Source organism: Ranitomeya variabilis, chromosome 1 (genome assembly GCF_051348905.1).
Source record: "Ranitomeya variabilis isolate aRanVar5 chromosome 1, aRanVar5.hap1, whole genome shotgun sequence".
Lineage (NCBI taxonomy): Eukaryota > Metazoa > Chordata > Amphibia > Anura > Dendrobatidae > Ranitomeya > Ranitomeya variabilis.
The window spans coordinates 502,085,952-502,110,513 of NC_135232.1; the positions used below are offsets into that span (position 1 = coordinate 502,085,952).

Here is a 24,562-nt window from a genome sequence, read left to right on the forward strand (position 1 = left end):
CAGGGGGACTAGGCTCTACCGGGTCGACGGCTGCGGCATCGGCGACGGTACCGGCAAGGGACGGCTGCACAGAGGGTGAGACGCAGTCTACACACAAGGGGCTAGTGTGGGCTCGGGGCAGGGCCGCATTGCAAGTGGCACATACAGTGAAAAACACTGTGTGCTTCTTGTTACCCTTTTTTGTCTCCTTGGATTGAGACATGGTGCCTTGGGGACAGAGCGGGCAGTATGCGCAGAGAAGGGGTTAAGCTTTCTTGAAGCAGCTTACCCACGGTCCTTTCTGTGTCCCCAGAGAGAGATTGGCGGTTCTTTTCCAGGAATTCTCCAGGAGCGCTGCAGCAGCGTGGGCTCCGTACAGAGAGAGAGTGAGAATATGGCCCCCGAGATTTGGAGAGCGCTTCTCGTCCCAGACGAGAAGCGCCGGTGTAGGGGGCGGAGCTACGGCCGTGGGAGGAGATTTTTCCCCCTGCGGCCTACTCCGGCTGAAGAAGCCGGGGACTAAATTTTAGGGCCTGCCGACGATGTGCGGCGGCGGCCGCGACGTAGCGCCGCCGAGCACCACCGACCCCCGGTCGGCGGTGCCTCTCCCTGGGGACCCGGACCGCAACGCAACCGCTAAGGGGGAGCAGGGGGAGATCCCCTGAAGGTACTTACAGCCGCCTGTCCCGGTTCTCACAGGCCTGCCTTCTGTGAGGATGTGCACTCAATCCATGCACCCTGGACGGGGATGGAGAGGCCCCTGATGCATCAGGCTGCAGTAGCAGAGGGGGCTGCGGCACAACATCCCCTCCGGACTGCATTCTTCTCCAAATTACATTGCTGTAATGCAGGGTCCTGGAGGGGATTGGGGGAAAGCGGGACCGTATAGGAACCGTTGCCCTGGCGCAAACTTTTCGTGCGCCATACGTCGCAGGAGAGGGACGGGGAGGTATACTCGCCGTGCTCGCCTGTTGTTGGTTCGGGGGAGAGCGGACCCTATGAAAAAAGGACCCGTCGCCCCCTTCACTCCGTTAAATAAAAAATTAAAAATTTACATAAAATTAAAAAATCAAAAATCAAAATAAATAAAGTTGGGGTCTGGGAAAAAAGACCCAAGTGCCTCCTAAGACACTAAGCAAGAACTGGTTGAAATTGTATCCAGTGAAGGGGTGTATACTGCAGAGGAGGAGTTAAATTTTCTGTCTACTTAGTGTCCTCCTAGTGGCAGCAAGCATACACCCATGGTCCTGTGTCCCCCAATGAGGCGTAGGAGAAAATGCAAAATTCCCTTGTACTTGAAAGGATGAGCAGCCCCATATTGTGCAGTTTAAATATACAATTATTGGTTTCTATAGCTGAGAACAATAGGGGTCAGTAAACTAAAGTTTGGTTGTGCCACAGAATTGTTTGTGATATATTCTAGTCAACATATCTTAAAATATTAGGAAGAAAGCTTCAATAAAACACAGTACAAGATGCCTATGCACAACACTGATTCACTAAAACTAGTGCAGCGAGGCTGAGGAACAATGACATCAGCAGCTCACAGCCACAAATCAATTCTTAGGACTGCAGAATGAGCACACCTCTCTCTATAATGATTGAAAAACTGGATGCAACTCGGGAGGCAAATATTCAACTGGCCTACAGCCATCAATACTTACTGTCTAGTATGAGAAAAGAATTACGTTACAGATCTCACCTCTATATAGCACCCACATCCACGATCAGGCCATTATGGGGTTAAATGTCAATCAGACATCAAGCATGGTAAACTAAAACTAATACATAAGCCCTCATCTGATCCAACGTTGAGTGCAGGGCATATTATATCTCAGCATCTTGGTGAACATGTCTAACGTGTTATAGGTGTATACGAAGTGTGTCCTTTTGAAACAGTGATGGAAGTATTTGATCCCTTGCTGATTTTGTAAGTTTGCCCACTGATAAAGACATGAACAGCCTATACATTTTTAAGAGTACCGTATATACTCGAGTATAAGCCGACCCGAGTATAAGCCGAGGCACCTTATTTTGCCATGGAAAACTGGTTAAGCTTATTGACTCGAGTATAAGCCAGGTATGCATTGTCCCCTCATTCCTATCCCGATATGAGTGGTTCCCCCCATCCTGTCCTGCTCTGTGTAGCTCCCCCTGTTGTATGCATGGCTCCCCCTGTCCCATCTTGTATGCATAGCTGGGCTCCCCCATCCTCCCCCTCCTCGTGTTGTCCCTGCATGTCCATTGTCCCGGCGTCTTCTTCCTGTGCTGAGCGGTCACGTGGTACCGCTCATTAAGGTCATGAATATGCGCTCCACGCCTATGACCTTAATGAGCGGTACCACCACAGGAACAGAATGAGCTGCCGCGCCAGGAGGGAGATGCAGCGACGGAGGGTGAGTATTCATGTCTTCTGGGAGGCGGCGGCTGCAGCTGTAACTGTGCTACAGTCGCCGGCTCCCTGCTTCCCCTCTGGCTTCCTGGAACCATGACTCGAATAGAAGCCGAGGGGGGCGTTTTCAGCACAAAAAAAATGAGCTGAAAATCTCGGCTTATACACGAGTATATACGGTAGGTTAATTTTAACATTGAGAGATAGAATACCAAAAATAAAATCCAGAAAATTTGGTCTTGTCCATGTTGTAGAGGTTAGAGTCTGACTGATTGAGTTTGTGGACAGGAGTCTTTTATAAAGGTGACTATGTAAGACAGAGGTCTTTAATGCAGGTAACGAGTTGGTTAGGAGCGTCTAACTGGTCTGTAGGAACCAGAACTTTTAATGGTTGGTAGAGGATCAAATACTTATTTCTCACTGCAAAACGCAAAAAAAATTATAGAAAATTATACCATGTGATTTTCTGGATTTTATTTTTGATATTCTCTCTCTCAATGATAAAATTAACCTACTCTTAAAATCTTAAAATAGGGATTTTTGTGTACTCACCGTAAAATCCTTTTCTCTGAGCCAATCATTGGGGGTCATAGGACCATGTGTGTTATGCTGCTGCCACTAGGAGGACACTAAGTGAATATAGAAAGTAACTCCTCCCCTGCATTATACACCCTCCTGCTGGCTCTAAGTGAACCAGTTCGGTAACAAAGCAGTAGGAGCTTAAAACCATTAAAAAGAATAAACTACCGTATATACTTGAGTATAAGCCGACCCGAGTATAAACCGAGACTCCTAATTTTGCCACAAAAAACTGGGAAAACTTAATGACTCGAGTATAAGCCTAGGGTGGGAAATGCAGCAGCTACCGGTAAATTTCAAAAATAGAAATAGATACCAATAAAAGTAAAATTAATTGAGACATCAGTAGGTTAAGTGTTTTTGAATATCCATATTGAATCAGGAGCCCCATATAATTTCTCCATACAGTTCATGATGGCCCCATAAGATGCTCCATAATAAAATATGCCCCATAAAATGCTCCATAAAGTTTATGATGGGCCCCATAAGATGCTCCATAGATAATGTGCCCCATACAATGCTGCATACACTGTGTTCCAAATTATTATGCACAAAGAGTTTAGGAGTGATAAGGTTAGAATTTTTTTGTTTGTCATTTAAACTCATTGATGGTGATGTGTGTCAGGGCTCTTTATATCACTGAAAGCAATTGCAGATACCTGTGCAAATTAGTTTGGCAGGTGTGTCCAAATATAGGCAAGACTACTTAAGAAGGCTGTTCCACATTATTAAGCAGCCTACATTTTTTGCCAAAATGGGAAAGAAAAAGGATGTGTCGGCTGCTCAGAAGCAAAAATTGTGGAGTATTTAGGTCAAGGCATGACTACAATCAACATTGCCAAGACAGTTCATCGTGATCATCGCACAATCAAGAAGTATGTAGCTGATTCCCAGCACACACGTGTGCGTGCTGATAAGGAAAAATTGAGGACTCTTTCCAACAGGCAATTGCGTAAGGTTAAAAGAGCAGCTGCAAAAATGCCTTGTCATAGCAGCAGACAAGTTTTTGAAGCTGCTGGTGCCTCCAACGTCCCCAGAACAACAAGATGCAGGGTCCTTCAGAGGTTTGCAGCTGTGCGTAAGCCATCCTGTCGACCACCTCTATCCACTGCACACAAGCAGAAACGGCTCCAGTGGGCCGAACGATACATGAAGACTGACTTCCAAACTGTTTTGTTCACCGATGAGTGCCGTGCAACGCTCGATGGTCCAGATGGATGGAGTGGAGGATGGCTGGTTGATGGACACCCCATGAAAACACGGCTAAGGCGCCAACAAGGAGGAGGTGGAGTAATGTTTTGGGCTGGAATCATGGGGAGAGAGATTGTCGGCCCCTTTATGATCCCTGAAAGGGTAAAGATGAACTTCATAATCTATGTGGAGTTTCTAAAAACACTTCCTGCCATGGTTCAAGGGGAAGAACTGTGCTTTCCGCAGCAAGATCATTTTCATGCATGATAATGCACCGTCTCATGCTGCAAAAAACACATCTGCATCTCTGGCTGCTATGGGCATAAAAGAGGACAAACTTATGGTGTGGCCACCATCTTCCCCTGACCTCAACCCCATTGAGAACCTCTGGAGCATCATCAAAAGGAGTGTCTATGATGGTGGGAGGCAGTTCACATCTAAGCAACAGCTCTGGGAGGGTATTCTGTCCACATGCAAAACAATTGAAGCAGAAACCATCCAAAAACTGACAAATTCAATGGACGAGAGAGTTCCGAAGCTTCTTTCGAACAAGGGGTCCTATGTGCAAATGTAACATCACCTAGAATAAAGTTTTCACTTGAAAACTGTTTGATTTCATTTTGTAATAAGCTGATAATGCTTATAACTTCACAATTGACCATTTTTTTGTTCAAAAAAAAAAAAAAAAAGGTTGAAAACTCTGCTGTGCATAATAATTTGGAACGGGCATTTTGAGTGTTTATTTTTTTTTTTTTTAAAGATACTGATTTCATAGGCAGTTTGTTCCAAAACATTGCAATCATACTAGAATAGTAGATGACTGGAAAATAACAATAACTGCAATTCAGATAGGTAATTTAGAGAAAATATGAGGAAATATTATTTGCATAATAATTTGGAACACCGTGTAGATTGATTATGGCCCCATAAGATGCCCCATAGCCGGCTGCTGCGATAATAAAATAAAAAATAAATAAATCACATACTCACCTCTTGTCCTGAGCAGGCCCCCGGCACTTGCAATATTCACCTGTCTGCGTTCCGCAGCTGTGTCTTCCGCATCCTCCGCAGTGACTGTTCTGGCAGAGGGCGGCAAGCACACTAATCGCGTCATCGTGCCCTCTGACCTGAACGTCACTGGCAGAGGACGCAGCGGCACCCAGCGGTGGAACGTGGACAGGTGAATATCGAGCAATACTCACCCTCCAGTCCCCATTATACGCACCTGCTCCCGGCTCGGTCCCTGGCAGCTACTCACTGACAAGTGATCTTCGGCGCCCGCAGCTTCTTCCTGTGTTCAGAGGTCACATTGTACCGCTCGTTAAAGTAATGAATATGCGTCCATATTCATTACTTTAATGAGCGGTACCAAGTCACCGCTGAACACAGGAAGAAGCTGCGGGCGCCGGAGAAGCAGGAACGTGCAGAGACGTGCCGGGAGAAGGTAAGTATGATTTGACAGCTGCCACTCCCCCTCCCCTGCCGACCCCCTGGGATAATGACTCAAGTATAAGCCGAGAGGGGCATTTTCAGCCAAAAAAGTGGGCTGAAAATCTCGGCTTATACTCGAGTATATACGGTATGTCAAAACCAAAAAACAAACAAGTCATTAGACTAACAGGGTGGGTGCTGTGTCCCCCAATGATTGGCTCGGAGAAAAGGATTTTACGGTGAGTACACAAAAATACCTATTTCTCCTATGCCTCATTGGGGGACACAGGACCTTGGGATGTCCTAAAGGAGTCCCTGGGTGGCGAACAACAACTGCTATTACCCCATGTACCTACAACTTATAGAGATGCGGTACTGCCGCCTGTAGAATGAGGCTGCCGAGGGCCGAATCTGCTGAGACCTGAGAATGAATACTGTAATGTTTTGTGAAAGTAAGCAAGCTGGACCAGGTTGCAGCTCTGCAGACCTTTTCTGCTGACGCCTGGTGCCGAATGGCCCAAGAGGTGCCCACTGACCGAGTGGAGTGTGCCTTAATCCCTGCTGGGACAGGTTCGCCCCTGACACGGTAGGACTCCTAAATAGCCGAGCGGATCCACTTGGCTATTGTGGCCTTTGAAGCGGCTAGGCCCTTCCTATGCCCCTCCAGAAGCACGAATAGAGAATCTGACTTGCGAAAAGACGCAGTCCGCGAGACATATCTCTTCAGGGCTCTCACTAGATCCAGGGTGTGAAGAGCCTTCTCGATACGATGTACTGATGCCGGAAAAAGTAAGGGTAAAACAATATCCTCGTTGAGATGGAAGGAAGAGACAACTTTCTGCAGAAAAGAAGGGGACGTTCTAAGAACCACCTTGTCTTGATGGAAATTCAGGAACGGAGCTCGGCAGGACAGGGCCGCCAACTCCGAGACCCGCCTGATTGAGGTGACAGAGACTAGAAAAGCTACTTTCCAGGAAAGGAAAGTTAGTGATAAATCCTGCAGCGGTTCAAAAAAGGGACCTCTTGTAAAACACCGAGGACCAAATTAAGATCCCATGGTTCCAACGGCATTTTATAGGGAGGCACCACATGAGAGACTCCCTGAATGAAGATCTTCACCTGTAATCTGCTGGCAATCCTGCATTGGAACAGAACCGATAAGGCTGAAATCTGACCTTTGAGTGAGCTAAGCGTGAGACCTGACTCCAATCCGGTCTGCAGAAATTCCAAAATGGAAGTAATGTAGAAGTCAAGAGGAGAGCGTCCACGGTCTTTGCACCATGAGAAGGTCTTCCAGGTGCAATGATAAATGCGCATAGACACGGGCTTCCTAGCATTAAGCATGGTGGAGATTACTTAATGAGAGAGTCCTGAGTGAGCTAGAACCCAGGATTCAATGGCCACACCGTTAAACACAGGGCCTCGGAGTTTTGATGGTAAATAGGGTCCTGGGGCAGCAGATCTGGCGGATCTGGCACTCGCCAGCGAACGTCGGCGACGAGTTGAACTAGCTCCACGTACTATGCCCGGCACAACCAGGATCACTGGTACCCTTTCCGCTCTGATCTTCTTGATGACTCTCGGAAGGGGAGCGGAGGGAACACATACGGAAGCCGAAATTGATGCCACGGAAGGACCAGTGCGTCCTCTCCGATGGACACTGGGTCGTCGGACCGAGCTATGAACTCGGGAACTTTGGCGTTTAGCGTTGAGGCCATCAGATCCATATCCGGAGTCCCCCAGAGACAGCAGATCTGCTGAAAGACTTCCGGATGCAGAGACCACTCTCCCGAGGCGAGATCCTGGCGACTGAGAAAGTCTGCCGCCCAATTCTCTACGTCCTGTGTCTTGAGTCCCCAGGGGAGGTGCCGCTGTCTGTCGCCCACACAGCACTTCTATCAGCGCTGCTCCTGCTGTGTCCAGGCTCCCAGAAAAAAAACACGGCTGCCCTGCCAGAGGTGTAGGAAGATGGCCGCCGAGATAAGGAAGGCGCTTCTCGCTCTAAATGCAAGGACAGCGCCTCCCCCGTAGGTGGGGCCATAAAATTGAGGCCTATCCTGGCTAGAAGCTGGGGATTAAATTTCTGGGGCCGGGGAAAGTGCGGGCTGCAGTTCACCACAGCGCCCGCCGAGCCTGCGGCCTATCCCGGCTAGAAGCTGGGGACTAAATTTCTGGGCCAAGGGAAGGTGCGGGCCGCGGTCGCTCACCGCAGCGCCCGCCGAGCCTGCCAGAAGCTGGGGAGCGACCGGAACCCCGGCGCTGCTGGGAGGCAAACTAAGATTGGATGTATTGGGTTACAAAAAAAAACACGGCAGGACACTGGAACTCCTCCCCCTCCCTGGGACCCCCTTCTCTGCCGGATGGAGCCTCTGCCTACCAGCTGCAGTCTTGCTCACGGATGTAGCAGAGCCGGAGCTGCAAGTGTGCTGGTCCTAGGGTTCACTCTCAATCCATCATTCCCATAGACAAGGGGAGGTGGAGAGAGCCGTTCTGCCTCCTTTCATCATCCACTTACAATCAGTGGTGATGCAGTGGGGGGCTGCACGGACGCCAATGAAGGGCCTTTGTACATCTAGTGGGTTCACTCCCATAGGATGGAACAGGGCAAGATGTCCGGCTATGGGCCTGGCTCCAGGAGAGGATACATAGAGGCGACACTCTGTGTGCTCGCCCGTTGCTGGTGTGGGGAGATCGGGACCCGAAAGAACCGTCGCCCCTAAAGTGAGCTCAAGTATGGCATCCCACGTCGCAGGAGAGGGTACGGGGAGGCGAAACTCCGCGTTCTCGCCTGTTGATTATTCGGGAGAGTTCGGAACCTTTAACCCCTTTACCCCCAAGGGTGGTTTGCACGTTAAAGGGAACCTGTCACCTGAATTTGGCGGGACCAGTTTTGGGTCATATGGGCGGGGTTTTCGGGTGTTTGATTCACCCTTTCCTTACCCGCTGGCTGCATGCTGGCCGCAATATTGGATTGAAGTTCATTCTCTGTCCTCCGGAGTACACACCTGCGCAAGGCAATATTGCGGCCAGCATGCAGCCAGCGGGTAAGGAAAGGGTGAATCAAACACCCGAAAACCCCGCCCATATGACCCAAAACTGGTCCCGCCAAATTCAGGTGACAGGTTCCCTTTAATGACCAGGTAAATTTTTACAATTCTGACCACTGTCCCTTTATGAGGTTATAACTCTGGAACGCTTCAACGGATCTTGGCGATTCTGACATTGTTTTCTCGTGAGATATTGTACTTCATGTTAGTGGTAACATTTATTCAATATAACTTGCGTTTATTTGTGAAAAAAAACGGAAATTTGGCGAAAATTTTGCAAATTTCGCAATTTTCCAACTTTGAATTTTTATGCCCTTAAATCACAGATATGTCACGCAAAATACTTAATAATTAACATTTCCCACATGTCTACTTTACATCAGCACAATTTTGGAACCAATATTTTTTTGTTAGAGAGTTATAAGGGTTAAAATTTGACCAGAAATTTCTCATTTTTACAATACCATTTTTTTTTTAGGGACCACATCTCATTTAAGTCATTTTGAGGGGTCTATATGATAGAATGGTGTCACACTTGGGTATTTTCTAAAAACTGCACCCCTCAAGGTGCTCAAAACCATATTCAAGAAGTTTATTAACCCTTCAGGTGTTTCACAGGAATATTTAAATAAAAATGAACATTTAACTTTTTTTCACACAAAATTTATTTCAGCTCCAATTTGTTTTATTTTACCAAGGGTAACAGGAGAAAATGGACACCCACATATGTGGGTGTAAACCATTGTTTGGGCGCATGGCAGAGCTCGGAAGGGAAGGAGCGCCATTTGACTTTTCATTGCAAAATTGACTGGAATTGAGATGGGACGCCATGTTGCGTTTAGAGAGCCCCTGATGTGCCTAAAAATTAAAACCCCCCACAAGTGACACCGTTTTGGAAAGTAGACCCCCTAAGGAACTTATCTAGATGTGGTTTGAGAGCTTTGAACCCCCAAGTGTTTCACTACAGTTTATAACGCAGAGCCGTGAAAATAAAAATTCTTTTTTTTTTTTTTTTTTTCACAAAAATGATTTTTTAGCCCCCAGTTTTGTATTTTCACAAGGGTAACAGGATAAATTGAACCCTAAAAGTTGTTGTCCAATTTGTCCTGAGTACGCTGATACCCCATATGTGGGGGGGAACCACTGTTTGGGCGCATGGCAGAGCTCGGAAGGGAAGGAGCGCCATTTGGAATGCAGACTTAGATGGATTGGCCTGCAGGCGTCACGTTGCATTTGCAGAGCCCCTGATGTACCCAAACAGTAGAAACCCCCCACAAGTGACCCCATATTGGAAACTAGACCTCCCAAGGAACTTATCTAGATGTGTTGTGAGAACTTTGAACCCCCAAGTGTTTCACTACAGTTTACAACGCAGAGCCGTGAAAATAAAAAATCTTTTTTTTCCCACAAAAATGATTTTTAGCCCCCCCAATTTTTATTTTCCCAAGGATAACAAGAGAACTTCAACCCCAAAAGTTGTTGTCCAATTTGTCCCGAGTACACTGATACCCGATATGTTGGAGTAAACCCCTGTTTGGGCGCACGGGAGAGCTCGGAAGGGAAGGAGCACTGTTTTACTTTTTCAACGTAGAATTGGCTGGAATTGAGATCGGACGCCATGTCGCGTTTGGAGAGCCCCTGATGTGCCTGAACAGTGGAAACTCCCCAATTCTACCTGAAACCCTAATCTAAACACACCCCTAATCCTAATCCCAATGGTAACCCTAACCACACCCCTAACCCTGACACACCCCTAACTCTAATCCCAACCCTAATCCCAACCGTAAATGTAATCCAAACCCTAACCCTAACTTTAGCCCCAACCCTAACTTTAGCTCCAACCCTAGCCCTAACCTAACGGGAAAATGGAAATAAATACATTTTTTTAATTTTATTATTTTTCCCTAACTAAGGGGGTGATGAAGGGGGGTTTGATTTACTTTTATAGCGTTTTTTATATCGGATTTTTATGATTGGCAGCTGTCACACACTAAAAGATGCTTTTTATAGCAAAAAAGTTTTTGCGTCTCCACATTTTGAGACCTATAATTTTTCCATATTTTGGTCCACAGAGTCATGTGAGGTCTTGTTTTTTGCGGGACGAGTTGACGTTTTTATTGGTAACACTTTCGGACACGTGACAGTTTTTGATCACTTTTTATTCCGATTTTTGTGAGGCAGAATGACCAAAAACCAGCTATTCAAGAATTTCTTTTGGGGGAGGCGTTTATACCGTTCCACGTTTGGTAAAATTGATAAAGCAGTTTTATTCTTCGGGTCAGTTCGATTACAGCGATATCTCATTTATATCACTTTTATTATGTTTTGGCGCTTTTATACGATAAAAGCTATTTTATAGAAAAAATAATTATTTTGGCATCGCTTTATTCTGAGGACTATAACTTTTTTTTTTTTTTTTTTTGCTTATGATGCTGTATGGCGGCTCGTTTTTTGCGGGACAAGATGACGTTTTCAGCGGTACCATGGTTATTTATATCCGTCTTTTTGATCGCGTGTTATTCCACTTTTTGTTCGGCGGTATGATAATAAAGCGTTGTTTTTTGGCTCTTTTTTGTTGTTGTTTTCTTACGGTGTTCACTGAAGGGGTTAACTAGTGGGACAGTTTTATAGGACGGGTCATTACGGACGCGCGATACTAAATATATGTACTTTTGGTTTTTTTTAGATTAAGAAATTTATTTATGGGAATAATATATATATATATTTTTTTCTTTATTTAGGATTTTTTTTTTTTTTTACACATGTGGAAATTTGTTTTTTTTACTTTGTCCCAGGGAGGGGACATCACAGATCGCTGATCTGACAGTTTGCACAGCACTCTGTCAGATCAGCGATCTGACATACAGCCGTGCAGGCTTATCAGCACCTGCTGTGGACCTGGAAGTACTCCCTGCAGGACCCAGATGCAGCCCTGCGGCCATTTTGGATCCGGGGACTGCAGGGAGGAGACGCTCGGTACAAGGTGAGTACATCGCCTTGTACCGATCGTCTCAGGGAAGCACGCAGGGAGCCCCCTCCCTGCACGATGCTTCCCTGTACCGCCGGTACACTGCGATCATGTTTGATCGCAGTGTGTCGCGGGTTAATGTGCCGGGGGCGGTCCGTGACCGCTCCTGGCACATAGCTGACACCCGGCCGCGATCCCCCCGTGAGCGCGGCCGATCGCATATGACGTACTATCCCGTCGGTGGTCATATGGGCCCACCCCACCTCGACGGGATAGTACGTCAGATGTCAGAAAGGGGTTAAAGGATCCATCGCCCCCTTCACTACGTTAATTAAATAATACAAATTTACAGAAAAGTAAAAAAATAACAAAAACGTTGGGGGTCTGAATAACCAGCCCCAAGTGCCTCTTAGGGTATGTGCACACGTTGCGGATTTCTTGCAGAAATTTCCTGAAGAAAACCGGAAATTTTCTGCAAGAAATCCGCATTTTTTTTTTTTGCGTTTTTTTAGCATTCTGCAAGCGTAATTAGCTTGCAGAATGCTAAAGTTCTCCAAGCGATCTGTAGCATCGCTTGGAAAACTGACTGACAAGTTGGTCACACTTGTCAAACATAGCGTTTGACAAGTGTGACCAACTTGTTACTATAGATGCTGCTTTTGCAGCATCTATAGTAAAAGATAGAACGTTTAAAAATAATAAAAAAAATAAAAAAAATGCTTATACTCACCCGCAGACATCAGATCTCCTCACCGGCGTCCGTTCCGTATAGCTGATGTGTGCGCGCAGGGCCTTCCATGACGTCACGGTCACGTGAGCGGTCTCGGCCAATCACAGGACAGTGACGTCATTCGGCAAGGTCCTTCACCGCACACCAGCTACAGGAACCGAAGCCAGCGTGCAGCACAGAGGCGGGAACACTTCGGGGGCCATCAGAGGGTGAGTATAGGACTATTTTTTATTTTAATTCTTATTTTTTTACCAATTATATGGTGCCCAGTGCGTGGAGGAGAGTCTCCTCTCCTCCACCCTGGGTACCAACCGCACATAATCTGCTTACTTCCCGCATCGTGGGCACAGCCCCGTGCGGGAAGTAAGCAGATCAATGGACCCCTAGGTGTGCGGAATCCCCTGCAATTCCGCATTTTAATGAACATGTTGCTTTTTTTTCCGCTATGCGATTTTTTCGCGGAAAAAAAGGCTACATTTGCACAAAAAATGCGGAATACACTGAAAATAATGGGAGGCATATGTTAGCGTTTTTTTCGCGTTTTTATCACGTTTTTATAGCGAAAAAACGCGAAAAAAACGCGAAAAATACTGAACGTGTGCACATGGCCTCACAGACACTAAGCAAGAACTGGTTCACTTAGAGCCAGCAGGAGGGTGTAAACTGCAGGGGAGGAGATAATCTTTCTATATTCACTTTGTGTCCTCCTAGTGGCAGCAGCATAACACCCATGGCCTTGTGTCCCCAATGAGGCATAGGAGAAATTATAGACTGTTCATGTCTTTGTCAGTGGGCAAACTTACAAAATCAGCAAAGGATCAAATAATTATTTCCTTCACTGTATGTGATGGACTGATATGCATCGGCATAACCCTCACTGTAGAAAACTACCGTGTAAGTCTTCCTATAGAGGAGGACACAGTATGTCTGGTGGCAACTCTTTCAGAAAACAAAGGAGCGCTTGGACCAAATGAGTTCTCCTGTGTATGGGAGATGGCTCGGCAGACAATCTAGTGTGTAAGGCAGGAGTATGATTAGGATGCCCCCCATAATAACCACTTCTGATTCTACAGAGATCTTTGTGTTTGCATGAGGGTTGAGATACCTGCAAAGCTACTGTGTATCATACTAGAAGAAAATGTCACTGATGCACTACTGAGAAAGACTGAATTTTGACCAGCAGAATGTCAATTTATACTGTGGATATATCACGGATTCTAGCCCTTACAATGCAAAGGGTGACATTTTGGGTATACATGGACAACAGCAGATTTCACTGCATTTTATCTGCTGTGGAAATTATGCCACAAAAATAGGTCCATGGCAAAGTACCTTAAATAATTAATCAAGAGAGTAAAATGCAAAACCATATATGAAGGTTTATCTCTACAATGTGTGCAGAATTATTAGGCAAGTTTTATTTTAGAGGATTATTTTTATTATTGATCAACAACTATGTTCTCAATCAAATCAAAAGACTCAAATATCAAAGCTTAATATTTTTGGAAGTTGGAGTGTTTTTTTTTTTTTTTAGATTTGGCTATCTTAGGAGGATATCTGTTTGTGCAGGCAACTAATACTGTGCAGAATTATTAGGCAACTTAATAAAAACCAAATATATTCCCCATCTCACTTGTTTATTTTCACCAGGTAAACCAATATAACTGCACAAAATTTAGAAATAAACATTTCTGACATGCAAAAACAAAACCCCAAAAAATTAGTGACCAATATAGCCAACTTTCTTTATGACACTCAGCAGCCTTCCATCCATAGATTCTGTCAGTTGCTTGATCTGTTTACGATCAACATTGCGTGCAGCAGCCACCACAGCCTCCCAGACACTGTTCCGAGAGGTGTGCTGTTTTCCCTCCCTGTAGATCTCACATTTTATGAGGGACCACAGGTTCTCTATGGGGTTCAGATCAGGTGAACAAGGGGGTCATGTCATTTTTTCTTCTTTGAGACCTTTATTGGCCAGCCACGCTGTGGAGTACTTGGAGGCATGTGATGGAGCATTGTCCTGCATGAAAATCATGTTTTTCTTTAACGATACCGACTTCTTTCTGTATCACTGCTTGAAGAACTTGTGTTCCAGAAACTGGCAGTAGGTCTGGGAGATGAGCTTCACTCCATCCTCAACCCGGAAAGGTCCCACAAGTTCATCTTTGATGATACCAGCCCATCCCAGTACCTCACCTCCACCTTGCTGGCGTCTGAGTCGGAGTGGAGCTCTCTGCCCTTTACTGATCCAGCCCCTGGCCCATCTATCTGGCCCATCAAGAGTCACTCTCATTTCATCAGTCCATAAAACCTTTGAAAAGTCAGTCTTAAGAGATTTCTTGGCCCAGTCTTAACGTTTTATCTTATGTTTCTTGTTCAAAGGTGGTCGTTTTTCAGCCATCCTTACCTTGGCCATGTCCCAGAGTATCGCACACCTTGTGCATTTTGTTACTCCAGTAACGTTGCAGCTCTGAAATATGGCAAAACTGGTGGCAAATGGCATCTTCAAGCTTGATTTTCCTTAATTCATAGGCAGTTATTTTGCACCTTTTTTGACCAACACGCTTCTTGCAACCCTGTCGGCTATTTGCCATGAAAAGCTTTATTGTTCGGTGATCACGCTTCAAAAGTTTGGCAATTTCAAGACTGCTGCATCCCTCTGCAAGACATCTCACAAGTTTGGACTTTTCAGAGCCCATCAAATCTCTCTTCTGACCCATTTTGCCAAAGGAAAGGAAGTTGCCTAATAATTAATCACACTTTATATAGGGATTTGATGTCATTAGACAACACCCCTCCTCATTACAGAGATGCACATCACCTGATTTACTTAATTGGTAGTTGGCTCTCAAGCCTGAACAGCTTGGAGTAGGACAACATGTATAAAAAGTATCATGTGATCAAAATACAACTTGCCTAATAATTCTGCACACAGTGTATGTGCCACAGCAACAACAGATGCCATGCATTCACCAAAATAATGCCTTTGAAGTAAAAAAATTTGGAAACAACAAAAGTCCCAAATCATGGTTTTGTCACCAACAATAACCGTAACCTATGTTAGGTCAGTGTCCAGCCATAGTTTCTACACAGCGCAATTTTGCATCTTCAATAGATATTAGTGATGAGCGAATATACTCGTTACTCGAGATTTCTCGAGCACGCTCGGGGGTCCTCCGAGTATTTTTTAGTGCTCGGAGATTTTGTTTTTCTTGCCGCAGCTGAATGATTTACATCTGTTAGCCAGCATAAGTACATGTGGGGGTTGCCTGGTTGCTAGAGAATCCTCACATGTACTTATGCTGGCTAACAGATGTAAATCATTCAGCTGCAGCAAGAAAAACTAGATCTCCAAGCACTAAAAAAATACTCGGAGGACCCCCGAGCGTGCTCAGGAAATCTCAAGTAACGAGTACATTAGCTCATCACTAATAGATATCCGTGGGGGTCCCCATTAGCTGGACTGAAATCCCATTATTCACCTATCTTTTGGGTAGGTGCTGTTTACAATAAATGGAGCCAATCACATCCCTAAACATGATTAACCTTCGCCTACACAGGTTACCTGCAGATAAATAGTATTATAATACTGTCTGGTCAACTTACTTAAGGTACCTTCACACGAAGCGACGCTGCAGCGATAGCGACAACGATGTCGATCGCTGCAGCGTCGCTGTTTGGTCGCTGGAGAGCTGTCACACAGACCGCTCTCCAGCGATCAACTATGCCGAGGTCCCCTGGTAACCAGGGTAAACATCGGGTAACTAAGCGCAGGGCCGCGCTTAGTAACCCGATGTTTACCCTGGTTACCAGCGTAAAATCTAAAAAAAACAAACAGCACATACTTACATTCACGTCCCCCTGCGTCCACTTCCTGACTGACTGAGCGCCGTACAGTGAGAGCAGAGCGGTGACGTCACCGCTGTGCTGCTTTCACTTTCACTTTGCGGCGCTGAGTCAGAGGAGGAAGCAGACTGCAGGGGACGCAATGTGAGTATGTGCTGTTTGTTTTTTTTACATTTTACGCTAGTAACCAGGGTAAACATCGGGTAACTAAGCGTGGCCCTGCGCTTAGTAACCCGATGTTTACCCTGGTTACCAGTGTAAAATATCGCTGGTATCGTTGCTTTTGCTTTCAAACACAACGATACACAGCGATCGGACGACCAAATAAAGTTCTGGACTTTATTCAGCGACCAGCGACATCACAGCAGGATCCTGATCGCTGCTGCGTGTCAAACGAAACGATATCGCTAGCGAGGACGCTGCAACGTCACGGATTGCTAGCGATATCGTTATAATGTCGTTTCGTGTGAAGGTACCTTTAAAGTGTGGCTGAGAGAAAATTAACTTTGTTCCTCAAAAGAGTTGCAGGATTTCAGTAACAGAGGTGTACCCGCAGTGACTACAATCATTGTTTAGTATACAGTGAGCAGCAGTTGTAAGCACACCCGAGCTCTTTGACTGCAGATATGCTGCAGTGTTTTGTCAAAGTGCCAGTGTCCATAACATGGTTGTAACATATAAAGTAGACATGTTACCTGGTATACTCGGAGCCCACCACACGGGCATACTCTGCTCCAACTCCAAGAAGGTCACATGCCGACACTAGATCTTTTTCAAGTGTATGAAGTTGCTGAAAATTGTAATAACAGGATTAAATAGTGGGCTGCTTCTCAGTATGACTGCATTCCTTTTATTTATATGTGTCACTCACCGCGAGCTGAAAGAGCAGCCTGCAATGCCAGTATGGAGTTTGTTGAGAGATTTGGATTGCCTTACGTAGGAGAGGCTTTGCTGCATCCACAGAATTCTGCAACAGAACATGAAAAGTCAAAGATTTGGAATATTGCATTCCTACCTCCTACTAAAATATTTAGGATTGAGTGTCCTCAGTGGTTGATACCTTTTAATGGCTAACTGAAAAGATGGCAACAAATTGCAGCTTTCGAGACTACACAGGTCTCTTCATCAGGCATAGACTAATACAAATTCTGAAGAATCACATATTTATGCACAATACAGCCCAGAAAAATGCCATAGATAAGATAGGTTACGTGAAGCAGAACTACCATTAAGGCAGAGGGATGAACAGTTGTAGACAACTAAAAGTTGGCGAAAACACTTAAAAGACTGAATATATGAACAGCAACGTTGTTTGACAACAGGAGTGTTTTTTTTTTCTTTTTGGAGAGGACCAGCAATAACAGACTCCTCGAAAAAACGCTATGTGCACATCCCCTATGTTAGGATACATATTATAGAATAATGTGTTAATCAGCTTTAGTGCAATGCTTGTAACTCACCTCCTGGCAATATAACTCAGACAGCAGGCTTGCCGCTTCAAACTTAACATCTTCGAACTGAGGAATCTGAAGTCAGGGAGTTAAGCTCGAAAACATAACAGTTTTTGTGCACAGATTTCTGCCAATATTCCATTCATCTGACATTCAGATTTACAGAAGTCTGCCATGTGCGAACATACCCTAAGACACCTACTACTAAGCAAGACAATATTGTTTAGTAACCTTATCCTGGTAGGACAACTGCACCACTTTCCTTTGTGGCCCTCCAATCAATCCTCATCTTTGGCTCTTAAGGTACCTTCACACTAAGCGACTTTGCAACGATAACGATAGCGATCCGTGATGTTGCAGCGTCCTGGATAGCGATATCATTGTGTTTGACACGCAGCAGCGATCTGGATCCTGCTGTGATATCGCTGGTCGTTGCTGAAAGTTCAGAACTTTATTTGGCCGTCAGATCGGCGTGTATCGTTGTGTTTGACAGCAAAAGCAACGATGCCAGCAATGTTTTACAATAGTAACCAGGGTAAATATCGGGTTACTAAGCGCGGCCCTGCGCTTAGTAACCCGATATTTACCCTGGTTACCATTGTAAAAGTAAAAAAAACAAACAGTACATACTCACCTTCTGCTGTCTGTCACACGTCCCCCGCCGTCCGCTTCCCGCACTGACTGTGAGTGCCGGCCGTAAAGTAAAAGCAGAGCACAGCGGTGACGTCACCGCTGTGCTGTGCCTTACGGCTGGCACTCACAGTCAGTGCGGGAAGCAGACGGCGAGGGACGTGTGACAGACACCGGAATGTAAGTATGTAGTGTTTGTTTTTTTTTACATTTACAATGGTAACCAGGGTAAACATCGGGTTACTAAGCGCGGCCCTGCACTTAGTAACCCGATATTTACCCTGGTTACCCGGGGACTTCGGCATCGTTGGTTGCTGGAGAGCTGTCTGTGTGACAGCTCCCCAGCGACCACACAACGACTTACCTCCTTACTTGGTGGGGGGGGGGGGGGAATTTGAAGGTTTAATGGTACAGATTAACAGATTACTGGAATAATTTGAGAAAGTAAACTCCAACAGCTTATAGACAAGCAAGAATATGCCCGGGGTCCGTCATCAGAAAACAGAACATCTGTATCTCCATTATTAAAAAAAGATACTTGCTGTGAAATTAGCCACTGAAAAACAAGAAATGAAAAATAAATTGCAGCTCATACATATAGGCCAACACTGCTTAATTACAATGCATCAGACACAAATCAGATCACTATATGACATCACTGTAAAGCCGGCCAGTAATATATAAATAAAGAATGGACACCCCATCACATAATGGATCGTCAGCTTATTCTTTGTTCAGTGGACGTCTCGACATATCCTTAGATTGCCATGTATCAGGCCTTTACCAAGATTATCCTTACAGTTACTAATAATTCACTGGTATAACCTATTAATTATGTGTATTGCAAAGCAGAGTCAATTTCAAGTAGACGGGTATCCTCCAAAAACAAGGTGTTTTTTTTTAACTATTTTATTCCAAAGTGAGCCAAAGGAAGACATGACGTGTATCTGAATGACATACATCAGCATTATAGAGAGAAATAACCTGTAAATCTTGCAGTATTACCAGTTAGGTATGTTTTTGTCTGAAAAGAAAGTTTTTTCTCAGCACTTCTTTAGACCACATTCACATGTTCAGTATTTTACCTCAGTATTTGTAAGCCAAAACCAGGAGAGGAACAATCAGATGGAAAAGTATAATAGAAACATATGCACCACTTCTGTATTTATCACCCACTCCTGGTTTTGGCTTACAGATACTGGGGTAAAATACTGACCAAATACTGAACGTGGCCTTACATGATTGATAGGTTTCTCCCTATACAAGTCCAGCCACACCTTTACAAAAGACAGTTCATTCCTGAGAAATCAGTGCTTAAACCCATATGTAAATGAGACAAATGCTTTTGACAATGGAAGCTTTTCCCAAGCCTCTGTCACTCCAGCTCTATACCCTACCCAGTGTTGCCAAGTCCGGCTTGACTGACAGCTTCTTTTCTTAAACGTTACATAGCAAAAGAGATGACAGCCAAGTAGTAGGAAGCAGATAATAGAGCTGGAGTAACAAAGGGTTGGGAACTCACATGCTGCAGACATGTAGCAACATAAAAAAATATTTAAAGGATTTCCCACCCAGATTTGAAGCATATTGCAGTAGCCAAGTGGATGAGGATTGACAAATGCTCATTCAAACGCCAAGACAAAAAAAAACAAAACAAAAAGAAAACCATAAAAAAAACTTTTTAGTGTGGAAGTTGGGCCACAGGGCAAAATCTGCAACACGTCAAATCTTTCCGCAGATTTTCATAGGGAATTTCACCCTGCACTATGCAAATCTGCAATAAAAGTGAATTTACTATGTGTGGATTTTACAGCAGATTTGTGACAGTATCCATTAGGCTACTTTCACACTAGCGTCGGGAAAGACCCGTCGCTGTGCGTCGGGCCGACGTTCCCGACGCTAGCGTGGTCTCCGCCGCACAACGGGGGCAGCGGATGCACTTTTCCCACGCATCCGCTGCCCCATTGTGAGGTGCGGGGAAGTGCGGGGAGGTGGGGGCGGAGTTCCGGCCGCGCATGCGCGGTCGGAAAAAGCGGACCGTCGGGAGCAAAAAACGTTACATGTAGCGTTTTTTTCTCCCGACGGTCCGCTACCACACGCCCAAGCGTCGCAAAACGGACGCGACGTTTGGCAATGCGTCGCAAATGCGTCGCTAATGTTAGTCTATGACGAAAAAACGTATCCAGCAAGAACTTTTGCTGGATGTGTATTTTCGGGAAAACGACGCATTTGCGACGTATTGCAGTTAACGCCAGTGTGAAAGTAGCCTTACAGGTCAAGTTTTTTTCAGTCATGTGTGGTCACACACTAAGATGTTAAAAAATAGATTCCAGTGTCACCCACTGCAAAAATATTGTAGATTACACTATTCTGCGTGCCAGAAAATAGAATGGCAGAGGAGCGATTCTTGGGTACGTAATAATAGATTGGAAAAAACATAAATCTCAGTGTAGACACAGTCCTATTAGACAGATAATCCCTTCTCTAAAGAAAGTGATTGGCAACAGCCATTGATTGGGTTGGACGCCGTCGGTCACCTCTGCCGCGGGTCGGACGACGACGCACGTCACCTCTGCCGCGGGTCGGACGACGACGCACGTCACCTCTGCCGCGGGTCGGACGACGACGCACGTCACCTCTGCCGCGGCTCAAAAAACGGCGCACGTTGCCCAGTCGCGGGTCAAAAAACGGCGCACGTCACCTCTGCCGCGGGTCGAAAAACGGCGCACGTCACATCTGCCGCGGGTCGAAAAACGGCGCACGTCACCTCTGCCGCGGGTCAAAAAATGGCGCACGTCACCCAGTCACGGGTCGAAAAACGGCGCACGTCACCTCAGTCGCAGGTCGGACGCCACCGCACGTCACTATGTCTGGCTAAGGTCTGGTGAGATCAGAGCCCATTGAGGCCATCAGGGGTGCGGAGGAGCTGGGCGCCCACTGCTGGCTATGCTCTCAGCTGCCGCCCCCTTTACCGTCACCCTCCCCTGCGCAAAACTCACCGCCTTCTCCAGGTGCTGCCGGGCCAGCTCGCTGTTCTTCGTGTGATGGTACAGGACCGAGCCGACCTGCAGGTGAGTCCGGGCCTCGATGCGCTGCGGCGGCTTGAACTGGAAGACGGCCTGCAGGCAGTGCACACACAGGCGGATCTTCGGAGGACTAGAAGTGCGAAAGTGCTCTGCAAACCCCAGCAACGCCAAGTACCAGGACTCTGAGGCCTCAGCCTGCGGAGCGACCACCGCCGCAGCCGCCATCACTGACACCAACAACAAGGCCCTGGCCACTCCCCCGGCCGGCCGCCCAAAGCTCGCGAGACCGCTGCGCCTTCTGGGAGCTGTAGTCACGGCATTCTCTTCTATAACCCAGCGACATTGGCTCTCGGTCGGATTATGCAGTGAGGCTCCTTCTGGCAGCTCCACTGACTCTAGACTCTGGTGAGGTCAGGTGACTAGAATGGAGTGTCTGTACTGAGGATCTCGCCGGGCCGGCACTCTACACTCAGCACTGAGGTGACCGGAGCTGCTAGAGCGGGGACCTCACAGACTCCACTGTACACGGCTGAGCACTGAGGTGACCGCAGCTGCTAGAGAAAGGTCCTCCATGACTCCACTGTAGACGGCTCAGCACTGAGGTGACCGGAGCTGCTAGAGCGAGGTCCTCACAGACTCCACTGTACACAGCTCAGCACTGAGGTGACTGGTGCTGCTAGAGCGGGGACCTCACAGACTCCACTGTACACAGCTCAGCACTGAGGTGACCGGAGCTGCTAGAGCGGGGACCTCACAGACTCCACTGTACACAGCTCAGCACTGAGGTGACCGGAGCTGCTAGAGCGAGGTCCTCAGGCTCACAGACTCCACTGTAGACGGCTCTGCACTGAGGTGACCGGAGCTGCTAGAGCTAGAGCGAGGTCCTTAGAGGACTCCACTGTAGACTGCTCAGCACTGAGGTTACCGGAGCTGCTAGAGCGAGGTCCTCACAGGACTCCACTGTAGACGGCTCAGCACTGAGGTGACTGGAGCTGCTAGAGCGAGGTCCTCACAGACTCCACTGTAGACGGCTCAGCACTGAGGTGACTGGAGCTGCTAGAGCGAGGTCCTCACAGACTCCACTGTAGACGGCTCAGCACTGAGGTGACTGGAGCTGCTAGAGCGAGGTCCTCACAGACTCCACTGTAGACGGCTCAGCACTGAGGTGACTGGAGCTGCTAGAGCGAGGACCTCACAGACTCCACAGTAGACGGCTCAGCATTGAGGTGACCGGAGCTGCTACAGTGAGGTCCTCACAGACTCCACTGTAGACGGCTCAGCACTGAGGTTACCGGAGCTGCTAGAGCGAGGTCCTCACAGACTCCACTGTAGACGGCTCAGCATTGAGGTGACCGGAGCTGCTAGAGCGAGGTCCTTACAGGACTCCAGTGTAGACGGCTCAGCACTGAGGTGACTGGAGTTGCTAGAGCGAGGTCCTCACAGGAATCCACTGTAGACAGCTCAGCATTGAGGTGACAGGAGCTGCTAGAGTGGGGTCCACACAGGACTCCACTGTAGACGGCTCAGCACTGAGGTGACCGGAGCTGCTAGAGCGAGGACCTCACAGACTCCACTGTAGATGGCTCAGCATTGAGGTGACCGGAGCTGCTAGAGTGAGGTCCTCACAGACTCCACTGTAGACGGCTCAGCACTGAGGTGACCGGAGCTGCTAGAGCGAGGTCCTTAGAGGACTCCACTGTAGACTGCTCAGCACTGAGGTTACCGGAGCTGCTAGAGCGAGGTCCTCACAGGACTTCCTTCACTGTAGACGGCTCAGCACTGAGGTGACCAGAGCTGCTAGAGTGAGGTCCTCACAGGACTCCACTGTAGACGGCTCAGCACTGAGGTGACTGGAGCTGCTAGAGCGAGGACCTCACAGACTCCACAGTAGACGGCTCAGCATTGAGGTGACCGGAGCTGCTACAGTGAGGTCCTCACAGACTCCACTGTAGACGGCTCAGCACTGAGGTTACCGGAGCTGCTAGAGCGAGGTCCTCACAGACTCCACTGTACACAGCTCAGCACTGAGGTGACCGGAGCTGCTAGAGCGGGGACCTCACAGACTCCACTGTACACAGCTCAGCACTGAGGTGACCGGAGCTGCTAGAGCGGGGACCTCACAGACTCCACTGTACACAGCTCAGCACTGAGGTGACCGGAGCTGCTAGAGCGAGGTCCTTACAGGACTCCAATGTAGACCGCTCAGCACTGAGGTGACCGGAGCTGTTAGAGCGAGGTCCTCAGGCTCACAGACTCCACTGTAGACGGCTCTGCACTGAGGTGACCGGAGCTGCTAGAGCTAGAGCGAGGTCCTTAGAGGACTCCACTGTAGACTGCTCAGCACTGAGGTTACCGGAGCTGCTAGAGCGAGGTCCTCACAGGACTCCACTGTAGACGGCTCAGCACTGAGGTGACTGGAGCTGCTAGAGCGAGGTCCTCACAGACTCCACTGTAGACGGCTCAGCACTGAGGTGACTGGAGCTGCTAGAGCGAGGACCTCACAGACTCCACAGTAGACGGCTCAGCATTGAGGTGACCGGAGCTGCTACAGTGAGGTCCTCACAGACTCCACTGTAGACGGCTCAGCACTGAGGTTACCGGAGCTGCTAGAGCGAGGTCCTCACAGACTCCACTGTAGACGGCTCAGCATTGAGGTGACCGGAGCTGCTAGAGCGAGGTCCTTACAGGACTCCAGTGTAGACGGCTCAGCACTGAGGTGACTGGAGTTGCTAGAGCGAGGTCCTCACAGGAATCCACTGTAGACAGCTCAGCATTGAGGTGACAGGAGCTGCTAGAGTGGGGTCCACACAGGACTCCACTGTAGACGGCTCAGCACTGAGGTGACCGGAGCTGCTAGAGCGAGGACCTCACAGACTCCACTGTAGATGGCTCAGCATTGAGGTGACCGGAGCTGCTAGAGTGAGGTCCTCACAGACTCCACTGTAGACGGCTCAGCACTGAGGTGACCGGAGCTGCTAGAGCGAGGTCCTTAGAGGACTCCACTGTAGACTGCTCAGCACTGAGGTTACCGGAGCTGCTAGAGCGAGGTCCTCACAGGACTTCCTTCACTGTAGACGGCTCAGCACTGAGGTGACCAGAGCTGCTAGAGTGAGGTCCTCACAGGACTCCACTGTAGACGGCTCAGCACTGAGGTGACTGGAGCTGCTAGAGCGAGGACCTCACAGACTCCACAGTAGACGGCTCAGCATTGAGGTGACCGGAGCTGCTACAGTGAGGTCCTCACAGACTCCACTGTAGACGGCTCAGCACTGAGGTTACCGGAGCTGCT

General features: G+C 47.5%; 2 protein-coding genes across 2 annotated transcripts in view; one reads left to right on the top strand and one right to left on the bottom strand.

Moving 5' to 3' along the window:
• The window catches only part of MAU2 (MAU2 sister chromatid cohesion factor), a 120,252-nt gene extending 98,703 nt beyond the window's left edge, over positions 1 to 21,549 (bottom strand). The window contains exons 1-5 of the mRNA XM_077252439.1: positions 21,247 to 21,549; positions 18,786 to 18,803; positions 17,627 to 17,692; positions 17,038 to 17,133; positions 16,862 to 16,956 (exon numbers count right to left, since the gene is read on the bottom strand). Coding sequence (XP_077108554.1) covers positions 16,862 to 16,956; positions 17,038 to 17,133; positions 17,627 to 17,692; positions 18,786 to 18,803; positions 21,247 to 21,498 — 527 coding nt within the window. The 5' untranslated portion in view covers positions 21,499 to 21,549. The remainder of the gene's footprint in view (positions 1 to 16,861; positions 16,957 to 17,037; positions 17,134 to 17,626; positions 17,693 to 18,785; positions 18,804 to 21,246) is intronic.
• The window catches only part of SUGP1 (SURP and G-patch domain containing 1), a 230,459-nt gene that overhangs the window by 111,671 nt on the left and 94,226 nt on the right, over positions 1 to 24,562 (top strand). The window lies entirely within an intron of this gene.